Below are 17,167 nucleotides of genomic sequence, written 5' to 3'. Positions count from 1 at the left end.
TTTTTCCATCTCAAAGCATCATGACCAAGATTTATGTATGTGTCTGATTGTGCCCCCACAGGGTTCCTGTGGTGGTGTCAGTACTGGCCAGATTCTCCCCACAGCTGAGAAAAAGCTCTCCCCCAGGTGTCCTTTGCCTTCTTAGGTTGGATGATGTTAGCTCTGAGACCTCTCTCTGTCTGCTTTGGCTGCCAGGAAGCTCATAGCCAAATTTTAAGTCTGATTGTGGTTTCTTTGCTTTCTACCATGCTCCACTTTCATCCTTGAAGCCTCCTGTTCTTCTCTATGCCACTTGGCCCCTGTCTTTCTAATCTAGATCAGTACTGTTCAGTAAAAATATGAGCCACAGGTAGGAGTTCCATGTGTAGCTTTTCTTTTATTCATGTGAGACTTCTCTAATACCACAGTTTAAAAGTTTTAAGGTGAAGCTCGTTTTAATAGTATATTTGATTTAAATCAGTATATCCAAAATAATATAATTCAACATCAATAGAAGTTTTTAGAGGTATTGTACATTCTGTTTCATTCTAAGTCTTCCAAACTCCGTGTAGATTTTACACTCAAACAGCACATGGCATTTGAGACTCACCACATTTCAGGTGCTCAACTGCCACATGTGGCCAATAGCTACTGTGTTGAACAGAATGGGGCGAGATTGGGTGGTGCTTGGTTTTATGTTATCTGTGTATTTTACTGTAAGCCACCTTACATTCTGCGGAATCAGATTTTTGGAGTGGGTAAGAACATTCTATCCCTTCCTGACTGGGTCCTCCAGCAGTTATTTCACCACTCTGTGCCTTGATTCCCCATCTATACAATGAGGACACTAATAGTGCTTCTGTCAGGGCTGTGGTGATGGTGCAATGAAGTAATGCGTGTTCTTAGTATAGAGTAACTTGGCATAAACTAAGTGCTTGATATCATGCTTATCAGTTTTACTTGTAAAAATAGTCAATGTTGTTTAAATAGTGCATGTTATAGACACACAGCCACAAGATATAAGGGGTCTTTTCCCTCTGAAGCTTAACATTGTTCAAGATTGTAAGCAGGTACAAATAAATGTTCAGCCCATAAGAGAAATGTTCAGTCCATGCCACCCTTTTTAGATGGTGTTAATGCTCTAGACAAAGATAAATGTTTCTGGAATACTAACTCCTCCTTCTTTTGTTGGCCTAGGGTGAGTTTGTAGAGGACGGGACTGAAACTCACTTCAGTGTTGGGAACCATGACTGTTACATAAAGGCTGTCAGTAGTGGGAAGCGGAAAGAAGGGATTATCCATAGTCTCATTGTGGATAATAGAGAAATTCCAGAGATCCTTGAATGACTTCATGTTAGTGAATTTTAATCTTAACAAGTAAAAGATGAAGACTTTTAAATTACTGTGGTAATTAAATATGTTCAATATGTACTTTTCAGTACACTTAGTCTGCCAGGTGTTTATTTTTTAGATACTTGAAACTGTAATATTTTAAGAGTCAAAAAAAAAAAAAGAAATATGTACAATCTTAAAAATTGCGATTTATTTTATAAATAATGTAAAATGTTTTAAAGCCAAATGGAAAAAAAGATATGGACCAAAATCACCAATGTTTTACAAGAGGAACTTTTACTATAATAAATACTATAAAATAAAATTGGTGCTGCTTGATTTATGTTTCTAAAAATGGATATCTTCATATATTAATTTTTTTTTTTAATTTTAGAGAAACAGAGAGAGCACATGAACCGGGCCAGGGCAGAGGGAGAGAGAGATTCTCAAGCAGAATCTGTGCTGAGTGCAGAGCCCAATGTGAGGCTCAGTCTTGTGATGCTGAGAGATCATGAGCTGAGCCGAAATCAAGTCAGATGCTTAACCTATTGTGCCACCCAGGCACCTCTGTCTTCATATATATTTAACCTATGCAGGTAGATTGTCTCTTTAAAGCAATTGGTACATAATGATATGATTCGTTTAACTGGAGAAAATGAAAAACATTTTGTCTGGAAACTTAATATTAAAGAAATGCCAAATAGTGTCACATAAGAATTTAATTAAAAACGGGTTTCTGAAAATGTAGTCATTTTGTTTAATCAGCACAGTGAGGACAAAAAAACACGAGGAAGAGGCAAACTTCTTTATACCAGACTGCCTTGGTTGTATCCTCATCGTTGAAAAAGTCAGAGTTGGATCTGGTGTCGGGAGGTAGCAAGCAGCATGAAGCAGGCCCACCCTGGCATACTCACTGAGAAGACCTGGTCAATACAGTGAGTGTCTGAGATTGTGCATTCAGTACTCTGATGGTCTTCAGGGCAGGATATAGCTTACTAGTAGAGCCTTTTATCAGGGTGTCCCATGTCCATTATACATGGTGATCCTCTGTGAGAGGAGGGGTCCTACATTTTCTAGACTTGCTCTGTCCAATATGGGAGCCATTAGTCATGTGGCTTTTTAAGTTAAACTAATTAAAAATAAGTACAATTAAAACATTCCTCTATCGCACTAGCCACATTTCAAGTGCTCAATAGTCACCCGGGGCTGGGAACAACCGTATTAGACAGTGTAGATATAGTTATTTCCATCATCCTACCACATTCTGTTGGATGTGTCTCAAGTTAATGAGCTCCTTATCAGTGGCACAGGCAGGATTTGAACCCAGGTTTTTCTGACACAAACCCATGCCCTTTACTATTATCTCTCTGTCACTAATGTATTTCTAAGAGATTTGGGGCAGAACAGAGGCACAACCAGGTGTAAGCAGCAGGGAAGAGGAATGGAGAGAACAGAACAGAGAGGGAAGATGGCTCAAACAGGTCTGGGTCAGGCAGGCAACGTGCTGGGCGGCAAAGAGAGCATATTACAATGAGCCTGCTTGCCTCCTCCAACGTGGTTTTTTTCAAGCCTTTGCTATTAGCGGGTCAGCATGCTACCTTGACAAATTCCCCCATTCTCCTTCCTCCACCCCCCAGCTCCACTTCACCACCACTGGAAAACCAGGAAGATGAACTAAGAGAGACTCTTCTGAGGCTTCTTAAACTCACATTTAAGTCTGTTTTCGAGTGTTTGAGTATTGCTTTTTTTTCTCTTGAATAATGGGCTGCTTTTAATGGCCATATTTTATCTGGGACCAAGAGAAAAATAAAGGGCAAAACAACTGTGTTTAGGTAGTTCGTTTTGAACTCTATAGTTATTAGAGGTCAGAACCTGTGTTTTTCAGCATGCATCACGTCCCACAGCAAACACTTGGGGATACAGTTTGATTCAGTCTTTGTGGAAACCAAATGTGGGAGTGTTTGTTTTGTTAATTAAAAGCAGCATGGTAATGTAAAAGGAGTGCAGCCCGGATTTGAAGTTTGGCACAGGGTCAGTTCTTGAGAACCTCCCATCTCCTCATTTTAAAAAATGAGCCTATTTTATTGTTTAGTTGTTGAACAAGATACTTCAGATGTACAAAAAATAGAAATAGACAGTTGTATTATTATTTAACTGAGCATACCACTTACCCAGTTTAATAACTAAAGCATTACAATACTGAAGTGCTATATGCACTTCCTATTCCCAGGCCCCTGCCTTGCCCAAGTAATGTTATGGTTGATGTTTATCATTCCCATGCAAGTTTATATTTTATCAGATAGGCATATACCTCTAAACAGTACATGGTATCACTTAAAAATTTTTTTTAAGATTTTATTTATTCATGCGAGACACAGAAAGGCAGAGACACAGGCAGAGGGAGAAGCAGGCTCCATGCAGGGACTGCAGGACTTGATCCCAGGACTGCAGGATCCCATCCTGAGCCAAAGGCAGATGTTCAACCGCTGAGCCACCCAGCCGTCCAGTATCACTGAAAATTTTAAATAATCCTATTCTATCATTTTTTCCACTCAACCTTGTTTTTGAGATTTATCTAGGTTGGCATATGTAACTCCAGTTCCTTTTAACTCTTGCTTTCAACCATAAAAATTTATGTAACCATCCACTCACCTTAGTAGTTTTCAGAAGCTCATTAATACCATCAGTGCTCTAATGAACATCTTTATGTCCCTTGAGGATATGAGTCAGTTTCTCTTGGGCCTTGCTGTTTAAAGCGTGTCTCTGGACTAGCAGCAATGACATCACCTAGAAACTTGTTAGGAAGTAAGACTCTCCGGTCCTTCCCCAGGCCTACTGAATCAGAGTCTGTATTTTAACAAGGCCCCATGGTGATTTATATGTACATACATCAAAGATTGAGAAGCACTGTCCTAAGGATACTCAGAAGTGGAATTGCTAAATCAAAGGGTAAATATATCTTCAGTATTTGCCAAATTGCTTCCAAAGGTTGCTGTACCATTATAAAATTTTGACCAGCAGTAGAAGTTCTTTTCCTTATATTTTCAACACTTGAGGTAGTCAGGATTTAAAAATTTTGCCAACCCAATGTTTTTCTTCAAAAATGGTATCTCATTTTATGTTTATTATTTTTTAAGTTTTTATTTACTAATTTAAGTAATCTCTACACCCAAAGTGGGGCTCAAACCCCAAGATCAAGAGTTCGATGCTTTCTGACCGAGCCAGCCAGGTGCCCTGAAAAAAATATCTCATTTTACTTTCTCTGATGACTAGTGAAGTTAGTTGTTCTACATGTTTATTAGTCATTACCTATTTTTCTATTGAGTTCACATTTTCTAATAGATTTGTCATAGTTTTACATATATTCCGGAACTTATCTTTTGGCTGTAGCCTTTCCCTTATAGTAATACAAAATGTGCAAGAGATCAACAAGTGTCCTCATCATCCTTCTATATTAACACAGTATCTACTTTCTCTAACAAGCTTGGAGGGCAGGGTTCACATACTGTTGTATCCCTAGGACTTACACCCCTCACTGACAGTAGACAGATTTGAGCATCACTGCAGCTCAAGGATCTGGGCTGGGGCTATATATGCAGAAATCATTAGCATTTAGGGGAGATTTAAAGCAATGGGAATGGATGACACCAACTAGGGAGTTTGTAGACAAAAAAAAGGGGGGTGGGTGGGGAGCGGAGCCTACTGAAGAGCTATAGTATCTGAGACTGGCCTAGGGCAAGAAGACCTTAATTAAGAAAATCCTAAAGCTATAAAACAAAAGATAGACATATCTATTTAAAAATTATATGGTAAAAAATACCATAAACAAAGCTAATAAACTAGATTTGGGAAAATTTGTAATGTAAATGACAAGGGTCAAGATATATATAATATATAAAGAGCTCTTAAAAATTGGCAAGAAGGGTCAGGTTAATTGTAAAATGGAATGGATATGAATAGGCTATGGAAAATGAAATCAAGTAGCCAGCAATTATATTTTTTAAATGATCAAATTAATTTGTAGTTAGGAAAATTATTTTAACAATGAAAACAGCAAAAAAAAAATAAGAACAATGATATATTACTGTCTGAGATGTAGAAGCATACCCCTTTTACACTTTGAGGTTTAAAAGAAATATTTTAAATTCTTAGGAAAACAATCTGACATTTGTTAAATTCAAAAATTCCATTTACATAAAGTTCAAAAACAGGCAAAAACTAATACGTAATTTTAGAAGTCCCCATAATGCTCACTTTAGGGGGAAGTTAGTAACGAGGAGCATGAGACGAATTTCTGAAGTGACAGTAATTTTCTATTTGATATGGGTGCTAGTCACAAAGATGCATTTATTTCCTGAAAATGAATGAAGCTATTTACTAAATAATTTTTACCTTTTTGTCTGTATGCTATGTTCAATATGAATGTTAAATTTCAATAAAGATTTTAAAGTATAAAGTTTTTTAAAAACACAGTGTGCACATGCATACACCACCCCCCTTTCTCTTGGGAAGAGAAGCCATCAATAACAATATATAATAAGAATATATACACAAGGATGTTTATTGCAGCATTGTTCATAGTGGGGACAAAAGAAACTGGAAATTGTGAATGCCCATCTGCAGAAATGATTGAATAAATTATAATACACCATAAACGACAATCCATTCATTCCGAATGAACTGCAGAAATTTCCATAAGGTATTTGAGTGAAAGAAAAGCAAGTTGCAGAAAAGTAGCTATAACATACTGCAGTTGTGTTTAAAAAATAAAAAGACACCATATATAATGTGTGTGTGTAGGTCTTTAAATATTTTGTCTATACACAACTTATGCAAGCATGGAGAGAAATATGGAAGGTTACAAACAGGTAGCATGAGTTGGGGGTGAGGTGGGGAATGATGATGCTAGGGAATGGGTAACCAAAGAAAATTTAAAAGAAATTAAGAATTCACTTTTAAAAACTGGGCATTTGTTACCACATTTTTGCATTTATGTAAAATCTTTAAAAAGAAATATACAAAGAAAAAAGATAAAGGAGAAAGTGTAAAAACAGAATGAGTGTTTTGAGATGGTAGAAAATCCTTACCTGTAGAAAATATCACAAAACATCAATAGTTAACTATGTCATATTGGTGCTTAAATGAGAAGCATAAGAACTGGAAAGTGTCCATTAGATTTGGCAATATCCATGAAGCTGGTGACAAAATTGACAAAATCAATCTGAATGAACTGAAGCAGAAGGCATATTAAAGTGGGTGGAGAGTTAGTAAGGTTAAGAGTAAAGGTGGAAAAAGGAATGCTGACAGTTCTCTTGCTAATGACAACTAAAAAAAAAAAATCAATAAAAATATAAAATATAACTTCTTAAAGGCACCAGAAAGCTGAAAAGGCAGTGATGAATTTCTATGCCAAGACGTAACAGAAGACAAACTCAAACTTGTGAGCCAGGCATTTGAAACCACTTAACCCTCGGAATGTTTACTGATTCTACAAGAGGTAAAAAGATTAAACAGCATTTTTGATAGCTTAGCATGGCTAGGAAGACACAACCTGGGGTTGACAAAAGCTAATGCTGGCAAACTCTAGCAAAATTCCCACATTTTGAGTTGAGACCCCAAGAGCATCACTTAAGAAATAATAGAGTTGATTTGTTTTTGAAATCAGAATTACCTTTGATGGGAGTATGCAGCATAAATAAATATACAAGCAAATGAGACATGACAACATGAACTGGTGTTAGCAAAATTAATGAAGCAATAGAAACACACCCACAGGAGCTGCAGTTGCGGTTTAAGAGTTCACTAGATGTACAGCTTCACATACTATGTTTAAAATGTTCAAGACAATACAGACAACTCTGGGAATTTCAAAGGGAGCTAGGGATAAAAAGAATAATTTAAAAAGAACTGAACCAAATTTGTAAAATTGAAAAATACACAATGAAATTAATAACTCAATATCAGAACAATACTAAACTGGAAAACAAGGAAATATCTAGAAAAAAAATACAAAGAGATTATAGAGGGGAAAATTATAGAGACTGCACAATTAGCAATTAAAGGTCAAATAAGTATAAATGGAGTTCCAAAAGGAGAATTATGCAGAAGTAGATTGGAAGATAATTTTCTAAATGGTGAAAGGTAGTAAGCTATAGACTCAAGAGGTTCTGCAGACACTAAACAGGGAGAATACAAAAAACTAAAGACAAAATAAAACACCCCAGGCATATCATAGTAAAACTGCTAAAAGACAAACAGAAAAACTTTTAAAAAGCAGTTAGTAGAAAAAATACATACTAAAATGTTACCTTTTCAGTAGAAAAGAATGGATTTTTCAAAAAAAAAAAAATCCCTTCAACATGCTAAAAAGAAATAACTACCAATCTAAATTTTTATACCGGGATCCCTGGGTGGCACAGCGGTTTGGCGCCTGCCTTTGGCCCAGGGCGCGATCCTGGAGACCCGGGATCAAATCCCACGTCGGGCTCCCGGTGCATGGAGCCTGCTTCTCCCTCTGCCTATGTCTCTGCCTCTCTCTCTCTCTCTGTGACTATCATAAATAATAAATAACATTTAAAAAAAATTAAAAAATATTTTTTATACCCAGCAAAACTACCATTTATTATCAGGCAAACAAAAGTTTGATGAAATTAATCAAGAGTAGAACAACTGAAAGAAATACTAAGGGTTTTTCTTTGGTCTAAGAAAAAAAAAAAAAAGATCCCCAATGAAAACTTGAAAATGTGATAAAAAGGATGAAAAGCAATGATAATGGTAAAAATGTATATACAGATCTTCCTTCTGATGGGGTTATGTCCCAATAAACTCACTGTAATTTGGAAATATCGTAAGTCAAAAATGCATTTAAAACCAACTAAACATCATAGCTTAGCCTGCCTTCAACATGCTGAGAACACTTATATTAACCTATAGCTGGGCAAAAACTTCTAACACAAAGCCTATTTTATAATAAAGTGTTGAATGTCTCATGTAATTTATTCAGTACTGTCCTGAAAGTGACAGAATGTTTGTAAGCTTTCTAATTGTTTACAACATGATGACATGCCTGAATGGGAGCCGTGGCTTGCTGCTACTGCCAGGAACACATGAGTGTATCACACTACAGTATCAGTAGCCCAGGAAAAGAGCAAAACTCAAAACACAAAGTATAGTTTCTACTGATTGGTATTGATTTCACATTGTCATAAAGTTGAAAAATTTTAAGTCAAACCATCATTAAGTCAGGGACCATCTTTATGGCTAAATGCATAGCGGTTGTATAAAACAATACTTTCTTGTTGGAGTTAATAATGATCTATAATTAAAATCCAACAACAATAGCATATGGGTTGGGAGAAAAGTGAAGATTTATTTGCACTGTCTGGGAAAATGATAAAAGTACCAAGTAACATTAGAGAAGGATAAGTCTAGTATGTGAGCTGTAACCTAGTGTATCAATAAAAGAATGGTAAAAAAGTGTGATTTCCAAATTAATAGAAAACTAAATATTTCTAGAAAATATATTTTCTAACTATTTAGTTTCTTTCTAAAACTAAAAAGAAAATCATAGAAAAAGGAGCACACACACACACACACACACAAACACACACACAAAGCCAGAAAAAAATAAAACTACATAGTAAGATGGTTTACTTAACCCCAAATATATTGGCAATTACATTAAATGTAAATGTGAATGTTTAAATTAACAGGTAAGGAGGGTTAAATGGATTTAAAAAACAAAAAACAAAAACAAACAAAAAACAAAAACAAAAACAAAACCCCAAAACTACATGCTATTTACAAGAGAGACATTTGTAAGGTTTATAAAAGGTTTAAAGAAAAAAGCACACCATGCAACCACTAGCCAAATGAAAGCTGGCACACATCAAAGCAAAAAGCATTGCCAGAAACACAGAGAACACTTAAAAAATTTTTTTTAAATGGTTCAATTCACCAGGGATACAAATCAACTCTAAATTTATAAGCAACTAATAATATTGCCTCAAATTATAAAAACTGATATAACCAGAATAGGCAAATTCAAAATCATAGTGGGATATTCTAACTTACCTCATAAATACTCAATATATATATAAATTTAAACAACAGAATTGATCTAATGAATGTATGTAGGACACTTAATAACTGCAGTATATGGATTTTTTCTCATGCATACTGAACAAATTGACCATATTGTGAGTCATAAAAGAAAGCCTCACAAATTTGAACAATTGAAATGACAGGTATGTTCTCTGAATGCCATGCAATCAATCTAAAAATCAACAAAGTGGTAATGAGAAAATCCACATGTATTTGGAAATAAATATATTTCTAAATAATCAGTAAGTCACACAGAAAGAAAAATGGAGATTAGAACATACATTTTACTGAATGGTAATGAAAAGACTTCATCTCAAAATTTATGGGATGCAGATAAAGATTGTTATTATAAAGGCTAAGATCGATCAGCTAACTAACCATCTTACTAAATTGGAGAAGGGAAAGTAAGACCAGATAAAGTAGAAGGAAGGAAATAAGAGGGATGAAAGGAATGTAGAAAACAAACACAGAGAATTTTAGGAATCAAAAAGTTAATTCTTTGTAAAGATGAATAAAATTGAAAAACCTCTAGTGAGACTAAGAAACAGAAGGCACTAGCCCAATAACAAAAATGAAAAGAGGACATCTATATAAACCCTGCAACATATCAGTTACTTTATATAAATTAAAACCTAGAATAGACACATTCCTAGAAATTACAACTCTTTAAAATGGACACAATAAGATAAAAATATCTGAATATTCTTCTAGCTATTAATGAAATCCATACCTCAAAGGAAGTATCAGATATCATGTCACTGGCAAAATTCTATCAGATTTTAAAGGAAGAAATAATGCCAATCTTACCTGTGTTATAAGGCCACAAAATCTTGGTAACAAATCCTGATCCGTTTCTTTCAAGGAACTTATGGGCCAGTTCCATTGATAAAAATAGATGCAAAAATCCCAAATGAAATATTGGCAAGTCAAGTCTTGCAATATATTAAAATACATCACAATCAAGTTGGGCTCATTTCAGGAATGTAAACTTTGGTTTAAAGTTTGAACATCAATTGACAGAACTTCCCAAATGAGAAACATCTTAGTAAAATGCAGAAAAATAATTTGAAAAACTCAGCATCCTTTCATGATTATATATATAAAAAAATCCCTTGAGAATTGAAACATGCTTCCTTAATCTGGTAAAAAAAAATCCAGATTCCAGAACATATACCATACTTAATATCGAAAACTTTCCCTTTGACATCAGTAAAAGATTTAGTATTCTTCTATTCAACATTTTGTTGCAATTCCTAAACAGGGCAGAAGGTCAAAAAAAAGAAAGAAAAGAAAATAAATAAAATGTTGAAAGTAATGGAAGGGAAGAAATAAAACTCTTTGTGGATCATATATGCAGAATCAAAATAAGTTCTATAATAGGAGTGATAAGAATATTTAGTGTATCTGCTAAACACGATTGTCATCAACTCTATTTCTATCAATTGCTCTGAAGCTTGGTAAAAGTTTATTAAAATAAAGGTTGCTGGATTCCATCTCTAGTGGTTGATTCAGTAGGTCTTGCTGAGGGGAGGGGAAGTCTTTAAGAATTTGTAGTTCTAAGTAGTTCCCAAGAGATGCTAATATTCCTACTCAGGGGACCATACTTGGAAAACCACTGCTATATATAGTTTACCAACAATGAAGCTTAAAATCACTTATCCAGAAATCTAACAAAAGATATACAAAGATTCTACATAGAAAACTACAAATCATTGTACACATAAAGAGGATCTAAATAAAGGATATTCCATTGTCATAGACTGGAAGAGTCAATATTCTTAAGATATGAATTTACTTCAACCTAATCTATAATGCAATTTCATTCAAAATTTCCACAGGTTTCTTTTGGTGGAATCAATAAGCAGATTCTGAAATGTGTATTGAGGCATTGTTGATAATTGTGAGGAAAGAACATGAACACTTAAGACAGATTCCCTGAGTCTGAATGCTGGCTTTTACTTTGTGACTCTGGACAAATTACTTGAATTTCTAAGCCTGGTTTCTCATCCGTAATGTGGGGAAGGTCACTTGCACCTACCTTTATGTAAGATTGGTATGCAGATTCAATATCTACAGTTTAGATGCATGCCTATTACACATTAACTGTTCTGTATGAATTTGATAAATACGCTTAAAATACAGAAATAGGGAGGTGAAATCTACAGGCTATCTTCTAGAGTCCAGAGGCAGACTCCTGCATATATGGACACTTGGTTTGTGACAAAGGTGGATTTATAAAACAGTGGGGAAAGGCTCCCAATAAAAGATACCAGGACAACTTGGTGTCCATTTAGGGAAAAGCACTTCCCAATATTTATAAAAAGCAATTCCAGGTACATTATAGATCTAAATGGAATACTTGGTTTTGTTTTTTTTTTTTCAAGCTTTTAGAGTATAATCCAGGAGAGTATCTTCATGACATTAGGGCAGGAAAAAAATATCTTAAATACTACACAATGTATATTAACCATAAAGGAAAATAATGACAAATTTTACATTAAAATTAAGATTGTGTGTTATGAGAAGAAACATTAATAGAATAAGAAAGTCACACACACTGAGTGGAAGAGATATTTTCAACATGTGACTGACAAAAGGCTTGTACAGAAATACATACAGAATTTCACCTAACAAAAACCAAAAGGCAATTACTAAAAACAAAATACTCCTCAGAAGGAAAACAAACAAACAAACAGCAGGTATCCAAATAAATAAATGGACAAAGGATTTAAACAGGCATTTCACAAAGGAGGAAACTAAAATGAACAAAAATATGAAAAAGCAATTTAATCTCATTACTAAGCAAAGAATGCAAATTTTTTTCACCTCACACATCAGAATAGCTAAAATTTTTTAAATGCTGGATAACTGGGTACTGGTGAGAATATGGAGTGACAAGAATTAAGTACTGCAGGAAGAGTAAGTTGGCACAACCACTTATTTTAGCATTACTTAGTCAAAATAAAGATATGCACAATCCTATGACCAACTAATTTTAATCTTAAGTATATACATCCAAAGAAATATATACATCTGTGAATCAGCAGATAAATTATAATCATCATAGCAGCATTATTTATTTGTAATAGCCTCAAACTAGTAACTACCTGTATGTGTCCCAACAGTAGAAAAGATATATAAATTATAGGATATCCACTAAGATGGAATATTATGAGGCGATGATAAAAAATGATGCCACCTCATGGCTGAATCTTAAAGACATAATGTAGAGCAAAAGAAGCCTGACCCAAAAAAGGAGGCAGCATAACTGTAAAGTAAGGAAATGAGATGATTGCCAACGAAGAAGAGATGGTGATTACCTTGGCAGAGAGAAGTAAGTCCTGACCAGGAAGGGGAACTGGCATGGCTTCTTATTGTTGGCAATGTCCTTTCTCAACCTATGCAATGGTTATCTGGGTGTCTGTTCTATAATATTTGCTAAGCCTTAACTTTATATGCCTTATTGTTTTGTATACATTACTCTATGTGCCATTTCTCACAATAAAAAAGAAACAGGAGTTTGAAAGGGCAGACTTTTCTGAGTGTTGAACCTGGGCTTTACTAAAAGTGGAAAGGAATCCTGAGTTCCAAAAACCCCTTAGTTATACATTTTAGAGCAGGAATAACCCAGAAGGTGATGTCAGACACGTCTTCCATCATCAAAGAAGGGGATAGAACTGCCACAGATAGTGAAAGAGGAAGAGGCTCCAGCGTGATATGACTGAGGTTTAAGTACTGTCTGGATCCCTGAGAAGTGCAGCACTCTGGAGTGGAGGAGGGGAAGAGGCAGAGGCAAAGAAACAGCTGTTGAGCCTGTTTGTGCCCATGAATCCCGTTTTTCCTCTCCTCCCAGCCTTTATAACATGCTTTACCTTCCTGCTCAGTCTTACTTATCACCCCTTCACCTAAATTCTATCCTTGAAGACTCAGCTCAGGGCCCTCTGCTCCAAGAAACCTCAACCCTTACCCCCTCCTTTTTAAAAGCTGCCCATTCCCAACTCAGGGTTCTGTGGCATGGTCCCTCTCTGCTCTCCACCCCTTGGACCAGTCTTTTAGCTCCTGCAGACAAGTGACCTCGGCATTACAGGCTGCCTGACTGTTCCGGTGCTAATAGGGCTATGGGCTGGCAAGGTAGAACTGAGAAGATACTGGAGGGGCCTCCTTAGATAGGAGGTAGGGGGAGAGCTCTGGAAGGGGCTTTCCTTCCCGAAGATTCCTCCCTTCAGTGGTCTTCAAGTGGAAGAAGCAGGGAGAGTTCCTCTGAATTGGGACTCAGCCTATGTCCCCATTCATGGTCGTAACCTAGCCTCTCACCACCACATAGAAGTGACTAGGGTAGTTATTTTACTAGTCCCATTTTACAAACTAGAAGTGTTTTGGGCTAAGGTTTATTGCTGACCAGAGCACTTAAGAGCCAAGGTACTGGATAACCAGTTCCCCTGCAACAAGCTCATCCAGCAGCCCAGACCTCTAAAGTTAGCTGTCCTCTGCCTGCTACCTCCTCTTCTCTTGCTGAGAAGAGAATCAGAAATGTGCAATTCAGGAAGTATGTGAGGAGCACCTGTTAGGAGCGGTTAACAGCTACAGAGGGCTACTACGTCACATTGTCCTGGCTATCTTTGAGGGGCTTATGGCAGAGAGGGTGGAGAGGAGTCCAGAGCCATCCTGGGCTCAAGCCTTTCCTTTCTTACTCCTGACCACATTTATTGATTTGGCATATTTTTACATATATTTACCAAGGCTCCCTATGGACTGAGGAGACTCCTCTAGAAACACTGGTTCCCACTTCCAGCTGACAATGTTTGCCAGTCTCCAAGCCCCCTGGCCTGTGAGAGCTAGTGCATGTGAAAGTAGATCACTACCAGATAAAGATCCTTGAACAAACCTATCCTTCCACAATCCTATTCCTGAATTCTCACTGAGTCTTGACCAGCCCTGGGAATGGTCAGTTCAGAGGTCAATCTCTATCCTTACCTAAAACTTATTTCTAAGAAACTATGACTTGTTGTGAATATCTGCTCCATGGAAGAGGGCCACAAAGTGGCTACAGTCTGGCTCAATACTTAAGTCACTAAAGGGGCATTTTCCTCCACCTCAGGGTACAAAGATGAAAATTTGATGAGCTTCAGGCTCCTATGAAAAGTCCAAGAGGCCTCCCACACTTCCTGCTGGGGCTGGGAAGCAGAGAGAAGTCAGAGAATAGACCATGAGCCTCAGCCTACCTCTCAAATTAATTTGTTTACTGACTTTATTCCTAGAGTCCCAGTGCCAAGATCTAAAGGCCTGTGCTGTCCATAAAGAAGCAGCCCACACGTCCCAAGAGCAGCTGAAACCAGCTCACCCATTTATTTGTGAACATGAAGGAGAACAACAAAATTAAACAATCTTTAATAAAATTCCTATAGAAAACTCAGTCACAGGGTTCTCAGTTCTCTCTCTCATGTCACTGAGGATTGAGAGCTCCCAAAAATCTTTGGAGAAAAAGCAGTAGTTTTGCTGGATATTGCCAGTACTCAGAAAGAGCATCCATTTACACATTCAAACCAGTAGTTCTTATTGCACATATTAACATTATTTGCCATCTAGCACCCTAAGTGTATGGTACCTCAAATAATAAATTAAAGAATTCCATGTGGCATATAACCATTTCAATTTGAACTAATATCCTTGAAAAATCACATTATTATAAGTTTTAATAAATACAGTAAGAACAGCTGGCATTTTACTAAAATACTGAATTTTAGGTCTGGAGATGATTCCATAAACAGTTTCCTTTCACTTGCTTTCTGTCTTGGATGCATTTGCTCAAGTATTATGCTCTATGAAGTGAACTCTTTCATAGATACCATGTAAAAACTGAAATTACTATGTGCCTCATTACAGAAGCAACTGGAAGAACTGGATCTCATAGTTAACTAAAAACTTAGGAAAAAGCTCTGCTTTTTGTAAAACTTTAAAACACGACAGGAAGAAAAAAAGAAATGTCTTTTTATATAGAACTCCCCACTTGAAATTTTATAAATATATATGCAGCATATATATAATATTTGCCTCACGAGCAGATTTTCACCAAGTCTGATAGGAATGATGCTGTCATGGTAGATAAATATCAACAGAAGAATTAATCTTTCCACAAGTTTAAAGATTTCTTTTGAAAAATAAACATAATTTCAAATTATGTTATAATTTGTAGTTTATATAATTTAAAAAGGGAAGAAAGATGCCTTTCTTTTAAGCCTCATTTGGAAAGTAAGAACAACTACCAGTCCCCAGGTGTGGATAAGTTGGTTGAGTGATAACACTTGGTCACAATACAAAAAGAAGTATTTACACCTTTCTGGAAAAGTACCAAATACTTAAAAAAAGAATAAGACAGAAAACAATCTCTAGTAGCATTCTTCGGCGTGCAAAGTCAGCAGGAAATGATTATCCATAATGTTGGGAGTTTTCATGATGAATCTTGGAAGCATTCAATAAAGCAGAGGGTGGTCATCAGGGATTGTTCAGATTAGGATGTGTGGGATGCCTTGTTCTTAATTTAACTAAGTTCCAGGATTTCATTCCCTTTATAACATCTCTGGCAGGGTCATGTTCAATTTAGTGCAAGTGCAAAATGAAAACTAAACAAACCAACAAATACATTAGGAGCAAAGGCTGATCATTAAGATCTGTAGTCTTTCCGAACTGTGTGCGCCATCCAGTTCACTTTAGTAGTCCAGCTTTCCCTGAGTGCCTCATCAAATTTTTGCTTAAATTGCTTGAGTGCTTCTTCTTCACTCTTCCCTAAGGCAAGAGAGTCCTAAAAATGAAAGAGAAAAAAAATCTGATTTTATATATCCTCCATAGTGACATGCAATGTCAAAATCTCAGCCATACCTCCCCAGCCATCATTAAACTGTGTGCCTCATGTTCTTATTTAAATGTCTTCTGCAGCATGGAGAATGACAACTAAGGTAGGGTGATAATATAGTTCCTGCCACAGGGTTTTTGAAGATGAAATTTATGATGACTGCAAGAAAATTACTCAGTTGCTTGTCACTACCACTCCTGGATAGTACAGTCTCACAGGAAATCGCTCTGTTCCATTCCCTTTGAACATTTGAATGAAATAGGCAGGTACAGCTGAGCTTCATGCCTACAAAGTCCAATATACAAAGAAAAGGAGTTTTTACCTTAAGATACTGTATATCCTTGACTGATGTGAGCTCAGGAAGCCCTGCAGTCAACATCAGTGCAAAAAGGGTGATGAAGAGATTCCCATGCCGTCGTAATATCAGATATGCATCCTCACAACACTGGCGGAAGCTTCAGTTGACACAACAAATCACAAGAACATGATGTTAGAGAAGAGAGCACATTTCGTAAAGGAAAACAAGAGACATATCTAGATTTTCTGTAAGAGCTGGAAATTTTCTACAGAACTGAAGGTTTAATTCTGATTTTTAAAGCACTTTGAGGGGATCCCTTGGTGGCTCAGCAGTTTGGCGCCTGCCTTTGGCCCAGGGCGCAATCCTGGAGTCCCGGGATCGAATCCCACGTTGGGCTCCCGGTGCATGGAGCCTGCTTCTCCCTCTGCCTGTGTCTCTGCCCCTCTCTCTCTCTCTCTCTCTCTCTGTGTGTCTATCATAAATAAATAAATAAATAAATAAATAGATAGATAGATAGATAGATAGATAAATAAATAAATAAATAAATAAAAAAAATAAAGCGCTTTGAAAATTGTTCCAAGACTAAAATTTACATAGAACAGATC

General features: G+C 36.4%; 2 protein-coding genes across 11 annotated transcripts in view; one reads left to right on the top strand and one right to left on the bottom strand.

The window, feature by feature from the left end:
- The window catches only part of FAIM (Fas apoptotic inhibitory molecule), a 119,418-nt gene that overhangs the window by 13,503 nt on the left and 88,748 nt on the right, over positions 1-17,167 (top strand). For 4 of the 7 annotated variants that reach the window (XM_077864970.1, XM_077864967.1, XM_077864971.1 and 1 more), the window contains one exon: positions 1,177-1,636. The exons of 1 other annotated variant lie outside the window; for it this stretch is intronic. In XM_077864970.1, the coding sequence (XP_077721096.1) occupies positions 1,177-1,326 (150 nt within the window). In that variant the 3' untranslated portion in view covers positions 1,327-1,636. Of the gene's footprint in view, positions 1-1,176; positions 1,637-1,705; positions 2,055-14,672; positions 15,627-17,167 lie in introns of those variants that run through there. 2 more of the 7 variants (XM_077864969.1, XM_077864968.1) reach the window with 2 other exon arrangements.
- Positions 14,729-17,167, bottom strand: part of PIK3CB (phosphatidylinositol-4,5-bisphosphate 3-kinase catalytic subunit beta) — a 203,721-nt gene continuing 201,282 nt past the window's right edge. For all 4 annotated transcript variants that reach the window (XM_077864962.1, XM_077864961.1, XM_077864964.1 and 1 more), the window contains 2 exons: positions 16,587-16,719; positions 14,729-16,213 (listed from right to left, as the gene is read on the bottom strand). In XM_077864962.1, coding sequence (XP_077721088.1) covers positions 16,076-16,213; positions 16,587-16,719 — 271 coding nt within the window. In that variant the 3' untranslated portion in view covers positions 14,729-16,075. The remainder of the gene's footprint in view (positions 16,214-16,586; positions 16,720-17,167) is intronic.

Source organism: Canis aureus, chromosome 22 (assembly GCF_053574225.1).
Source record: "Canis aureus isolate CA01 chromosome 22, VMU_Caureus_v.1.0, whole genome shotgun sequence".
Taxonomy (NCBI): Eukaryota; Metazoa; Chordata; class Mammalia; order Carnivora; family Canidae; genus Canis; species Canis aureus.
Note: the sequence above shows the minus strand (reverse complement) of the source record. Positions and strands in the feature narration are given on the sequence as shown.